General features: G+C 32.6%; 1 protein-coding gene across 1 annotated transcript; it reads right to left on the bottom strand.

The window, feature by feature from the left end:
• Positions 1-200: 200 nt before the first annotated feature.
• Positions 201-6,639, bottom strand: LOC123664444. The gene is made up of 6 exons (XM_045598989.1): positions 6,558-6,639; positions 6,129-6,297; positions 4,655-4,785; positions 3,658-3,721; positions 3,212-3,329; positions 201-1,006 (listed from the first exon to the last, which is right to left on the bottom strand). Exons 1-6 carry the CDS (start codon positions 6,637-6,639, stop codon positions 797-799), a joined length of 774 nt encoding a protein of 257 aa, XP_045454945.1. The 3' UTR covers positions 201-796.
• Between the last annotated feature and the right edge of the window lie 284 nt (positions 6,640-6,923).

The following is a 6,923-nucleotide window of genomic DNA, read 5'->3' as shown; positions in this document are numbered from 1 at the left end:
TAAGGTAATGTTTGGAGTCGATTTAAACAGATCTTTTTAATTTTTGTTAGAAATAATTTTATTACGCTGTATTATTTATTATCAAAGGATTATTGTAATGAAATGCGAAATCATATATCAAGTTGTGTACGACACTCGCGTGGGCGGTATCAACGGAAGTTAACATTTGACCTTCGTGCATTCAACAACGTTAGCATTCATTTGGTAATCTGCATCTCATCAGGGCAATTTGTGTGTAACTAAACTAAAATGTGGACGAAAATATATTTTATTACGGTTTTCATCATACTAATTAGTATCGCTACGGCGGCAATTATTCGTAATGATATATTTAATGAACCAGTACAAGAATACGATGTGATAATAAAAAATGTAGAATATGAAGATTCTCCTGTTGAAGAGAACTTGTGTTCAGAAGGATATAAATTGGACTTTTCAAAAGTGTGTCGGGAAGTGTGGTGATTCAATGCTGTAGCTGTATAAGTACAATTTTCATAATCTTTATGTAATTATTAAAAAAGAATTTTTAGTTTATAAAAAAACAAAAATTAAGTTGCTGTACTGTTTTTATTTTTAAACCATAATTGTCCCTAAAGTGACAATATATTAGGTACTGATTTGTGTTTCAAATAAATAACTATACTTAAGACATTTATGATTATTTTTTAAGCCGAGTTCAAAAATCTTTAATGTTTTACATGTATATAACCACAAAGTTTTTAAATTGTAATCAACAAGAAAATGGTTATAACTAAAATAATACCTAAGAGTGTTTACAAATTTGTGTTTATAATATTTACAAAGAAACTCTAGGTAAGAAAGGAGCAAGGATGGCCCAGGTATCTAATTGTTCCAAAATAGGGTTTGCGATGTTGAGGATAAGTTCTGATGCAAACATGGAGATGGCACCACGGAAGCGGTTGACATAGCCCACAAGCACTTCTTCTATAATTGCGTTAACAATTGCGTCGATATCTCCACCACCGATCGCTCCATCCAGATTAGACTAAAATCAGACATAATTTTGTATTAAATGAAATAGTAAACGTAATTTAAAGTTATTGAGGAAAAAACTAATTACAACAAAATGTACTAATGTCTTGAAATCGTACTCTACATTAAGATTATAATAAAAATTTAATTTCAGTTTCAATTAACGTCTCCTTCTTAAATTCTGTAGCTAGTGTCGTTCTTGTGAACGCCACCCGATCTATTGCAATATTACTCGCTTAAACACAGATTCGATCCCGAGTCGATTACTATTCGGAGCAGATTTATATATATTGTACTAGCGACCCGCTCCGGCTTCGCACGGGTATAAAATATAATTATAGCCTATGTCATTCACTGAAAAAATGATTAAAATCGATCCAGTAGTTTTTAACCGACTTCCAAAAAAGGAGGAGGTTCTCAATTCGACTGTTTTTTTTTTTTTTTTTTTTTATTGAAAGGTGGTGTGTGCCAATTGGTCCCATTTAAATTTATTTGAGATTTAACAACTACTTTTCGAGCTATATCTAATAATGCGTTTTTACTTGACGCTTTTTTCGTTGTCCTACGTTGTATTATACCACATAACTTTCTACTGGATGTACTGATTTTGATAATTCTTTTTTTGTTGGAAAGGAGATATCCCAAGTTTAGTACCATGATAAGGAAACCAGGATCTGATGATGGTATCCCAGAGAAATTGATGGAAATTCTTGAAAATCCGCAATAACTTTTTACTGGGTGTACCGATTTTGATAATTCTTTTTTTGTTGGAAAGGAGATATTCCTAGTTTGGTACCATGATGAGGAAACCAGGATCTGATGATGGGATCCCAGAGAAATCGAGGGAACTTCTTGAAAATCCGCAATAACTTTTTACTGGGTGTACCGATTTTAATAATTATAATAATTTAATCGAAAGCTGATGTTTGTCATGTGGTCACATATAAATTTTATTGAGATCTGATAACTACTTTTTGAGTAATCTTTGATAACGCGCAGTTACTTGACTATTTTTTCGTTGATCTACGTTTTACTACTCGTCGATGTAATTGAAGTCGGTTTTTTTTCGTTTGCGAGCAAACACAATTATGATTTATTCATTACTGCCTGTGGCCCGCACGCGTTAACTTAGAGTAAAAGCCGGCCGGAACCGCCGCAAACGCTACGTACCGCGATTTTTAAATCTGTAATATCTTCGAAAATATTCATTTAAATCATATGCTGTAAAGGGCCATATAGATCTATAATAAATAAAAAATATATTTAAGGTATTTAATTGGATAAGGATTAATGCTGTATTGCTTAAAATCGCTTCGAAAATTAGCCATTATTTGTCGTAAAAAGTAAATGACAAAAAAATGTTATTGTGGGATATCCATAAGAGATACGTATAAACCATCGCGGAGTTTTCTGTAGACCTTTTCAATGTGTACAATACTTAGTACATTATTTTGATAAATCTCGTAGGGTTCAGCCTGCGTTTGCAATTTAAGCGAAAAAAAATAATTATTATTTACGACATAACATTAGAAAACTCAAAAATAACAGTATTTCTCCACTATTTAATGGATGTTATTATACACATAAATCTTCCTCTTGAATCAATCTATCTATTAAAAAGAACTGCATCAAAATCCGTTGCGTAGTTTTAAAGATTTAAGCGTACATACATGTGCAGGGACAGAGAAAGCGACTTTGTTTTATACTATGTAGTGATAAGTCAGGACTCAGGGCCTATACTCTTGGGGGTCTATCCAACTTGGTTCGGGGTGGAGGTGCCTTGAAGAGCAAATACATCTGATCTCGGATGTTATCATAGACAATTGACAAATATCGTTACTCGTAGTAAGGAAATTATCTGTCAGCCCCCTATGAAGCAGCATGATAGACTAAGCTCTGATACTTTCTACTATACGGCGTAAGATGCCTTCGGCCGGCAGTGGTGCTTACAGGTTTATTAAGTTCAGGGTATAATATATCGGTGTTAGCAAGAACAAACAATATTAAAATACTGACTAAAACAGCAATGTTTGCCATTATTGGGAATTGACCCACAATAGATAAGGGGATAATAAAATACAGCGAGTGCTATGTTACGTAAATTGATGCTTTGGATTACATATAAAGGTATATTTATATTATGCTCTATGTTAATAATTTTTTTTGTAAGCTAACATTTTTACTCTTAATACTAAATATATATATTAATGTTCAGTACCTTAAAGTAAGGAAGTTCAAATGCCGCTCCTTCAATCCGATCAATAATAACAGCCTTTTCGTTGTCGGATTGTTTTAAGAAAAGTTTAGCCTTTATTTTTAAGTCTTCGACTACAAATCTGTAAAAAATATATCGTGATCAGTAAAGAGTTTTTAATAATGTTTAATTTATTGATTTAAGACTAGCTAAAATCCAGGGTTTATCCGGGCTTGTCCTATTATGAAGGGCGTCCGCAGTACGTATCAAAAAAATGTACGGGTAAATCGTTTATAACTTTTTTCTTTCACGAAATATACTTACTATCACATAAAATATATTCATTTGTTTTTTCAATGGCGTTCTTAGAAAACTATATTTCCTTAAAATCTTAGACGCCTGTTGTCCGGTTTTAACATCAAGCAATGGCATTGGTTACAATTTATTAATATTAGTTTTATTATACTTACTCAGCTTTCCCTCTTCCGTAAATTGGAATAGCGGTTAACAAATCCCCTGTTAGGTCGTATAATTCTGTAATATAAGCACATAAATACTAATTAATATTTAAATTTAATAAATAACAACAATGAAATTAACCTTTTTTAATAATCTCAAATAAAATCTATCTATAAAAATAAATAAAATTGGAGTGTCTGTTTGTAATATTAAATTAACCGCTTTTTACTAAATTAATATGTATGTATACACGGTACATATACCAAAATAATATTTTTTATAATTTTTGTCTGTTGGTCTGTCTGTCTGTTTGTTCCAGTTAATCTCTGTAACGGCTGAACCGATTTTGACGGGACTTTCACTGGCTAACTTACGCTACTTTTATTTTAGTTTTTTTTTAATAATTGCGAAATCAAAAATAACTATTTTGTAAAATTCCACGCGGACGAAATTGCGGGCACAGCTAGTATAAAATAAAACGCTCCGATTGTAAACAAATGTGTAATTGAAACATTTGTAAAGGTTATCTCGAATAAACAGTGTTGCCAAAAAACGTTTTCTGGGCAAGTTTAAATTCCTAATGTGACTCTCTCTCTCTTTCTCTTTATTCAATAATACTGTGCTGTGCCGTACACCTAAGATTGATAGAAAATCTGAGATAATACAAAACCCGAACAATATCGTATTACCTGGGGCATTGACACAGCGAGAAATATCCTGCTCGAAATTTCGAACAGCCTAACTGGGGAAGTACCTCTACTTTACAGAAGATCACAGCTAAATAGTAATACTTACAAGTAGGGTGAGGTGGGTAAGGTAACTAGAATTCCTGATTGGGATTGGGTTTAGGGTCGGCAGCGCGCTTACGATGCTTGTGGTGTTGTGGGCGTCTATAAGCTACGGTAGTCGCTTACCATCAGATGAGCCGTAGATATATGCTTGTTTGCCAACCTAGTTGCATAAATGTCGTGAAAACAGATAGATAAAATTACAATAAAATATACTGACCACAATTGATGTCGAGACGAGGTATAGAGATGTCAAGATCGAATGAGAGCTCGTGGACATCCAGTTTGCTTGAATGTACCACGAATTCACCGAAACCAACTACGACGATCTTTTCTAGTTTCAAATTTAGGCTGTTAAAAAGTTTAAAGATTAAATGGCACTTTAATAAATTTTTACAAATAAATGTTTGTTCATTATCATGCTTTACACTTGCTTGTGTCACACATTTTAAAATGTTAAACAGTAGCCACCAGTGTACTGTGTGGCTACGGTACTAAAGAATATAGCCACCCCCTCTCTTCCCGTGGGTGTCGTAAGAGGCGACTAAGGGATAACACAGTTTCGCTACCACCTTAGAACTTAAAAAGCCGACCGGTGGCGGGATAACCATCCAACTGCTGGCTTTAAAATGCACATGCCGAAGACGGGCAGTAGCGTCTTCGGTGCGACAAAGCCAGCCCTGCGGTCACCAACCCGCCTGCCCAGCGTGGTGACTATGGGCAATACACATGAGTTCACGCATTTTTGGCGCGAACTTGTGGAGGCCTATGTCCAGCAGTGGACTGTATAGGCTGTAATGAAACAGTAGCCAAACTTAATCTATGTTTTTTTATATATCTTACTATATAACGAAAAACTATAACTATTGTAATTAACAGCAAAACTTAACGCATGTTAAGTGAATTGTTATTTAATGGTAAAAGGACAAATAGTTTAATAACAATAGTTTAATAACAATAGTTTAATAACATAATGCCTTTTTTCCAATACGTAAAACTATTTATTGAGTAGAACTCTATTCGTGCCAAGCCAAAAAATTGAGTTTAGCCAAACTCTCATTTAAATCTATTAAAATGTCATTATGTAGTTATTTATCTGAACTTATATTATATCCGCATTCATATTGTTGTTGTTAGAGTATTAGGATAATCGTTTCTAAATAGGATATGATGCATATAATTTATGATAGGATATTATGAACGTTTTTTAATTGACGATAAAACACCTTGGACGCAGATTCAGCGATATCACAGTACAACTTCATGTTTAAGTTTGCATATAATGTTTTTCAATACGTGAAAAAATGTAGAGATAACAGCAAGATATATAAATAATAAAGACCACATATTATTTATATATCTACGCGCGAAAAAATTAGGGACTTCAGACGTAATTAATTATGAATGTGTAGGTACCTATGTCAAAATGCGCTACCTTTCCTAATCTTTTGATATAGAATGACATCAAAAAGTATTTTATTTTGTACTTATAAATAAAATGAAAAAAGTCAATCCTAGTAAAAAATGTTTATCAGATATGGTCTAAGATCCGAACCTAAGTCGAAAAATCATTTATTTTTTGTGACCAGATACGGCTGCCATTATTATAAATATCTTACGTTTTATAAATTAGTAAAGATAACAAATAACTAAACTTTGAAAATGTAACCAAATATTGTTTTGTTCATACTTACTTAATAAGTTCCACAGGAATATCAAGGTGCAAATTGTCTATCTTCAAGGGATCTAGGGGTGGGATCCCAACTATAGCGAAGCCATTCTTAATAATATTACGAATCGTAGAAATCATCATATTTACTAGCCTATCGAGCAACCAATTTCGATCTTCGATGGCCATGTTTTCTGGGTAAAAATTATTGATATACATTTTAAATTATGTGCAACTTTTTTTTAATAGTTAAATATTTTTGGTATCGAAGAGGAACCCAATTTAAGTATAGACGTAATATTACAAAGACATTTTCTTGTATTTCGTTACAAACTAAAAACAATTAATTAGTTATTAAAATGTTGGGTTTCGTTAGTTCTAATTGATTTTTGAATTTTTGTGGATTAGGCTCTTCTTCCACCAATCATTATTTTATTTGCATCACATTACATACCTACTACAATAACATCATGATTCTCTACGTTCGGGGCGGCTGCTACGAAGCCGCATATCGCGAGTACTAACAGTAGTTTCATTCTGAAACGAATATTTTACTGTCATTATAATTTAATAATATTATAGCATAATAACTATACAAATAATACCCCAGTATGGTATATTATGTCACATACAATTTATTTGGAAATGAGGATAAATGGAAAAAAGATTCTAAGTATGAAATGAAAAAAGATTATTATGGTCTGTTATACGTAGACTCGCGCAAAAGTAGGTATGGATATTTTGAAACACTTGGCACATTTATTTATTTTTTAAATAAAATCCTAAAAAATATTCACATTTCATGCTCCATTTCATCCGA

The sequence above is a fragment of the Melitaea cinxia genome, chromosome 2, assembly GCF_905220565.1.
Source record: "Melitaea cinxia chromosome 2, ilMelCinx1.1, whole genome shotgun sequence".
Taxonomy (NCBI): domain Eukaryota; kingdom Metazoa; phylum Arthropoda; class Insecta; order Lepidoptera; family Nymphalidae; genus Melitaea; species Melitaea cinxia.
The sequence above is the reverse complement of the archived record's forward strand: the minus strand, read 5'-3'. Positions and strand labels throughout refer to the sequence as shown.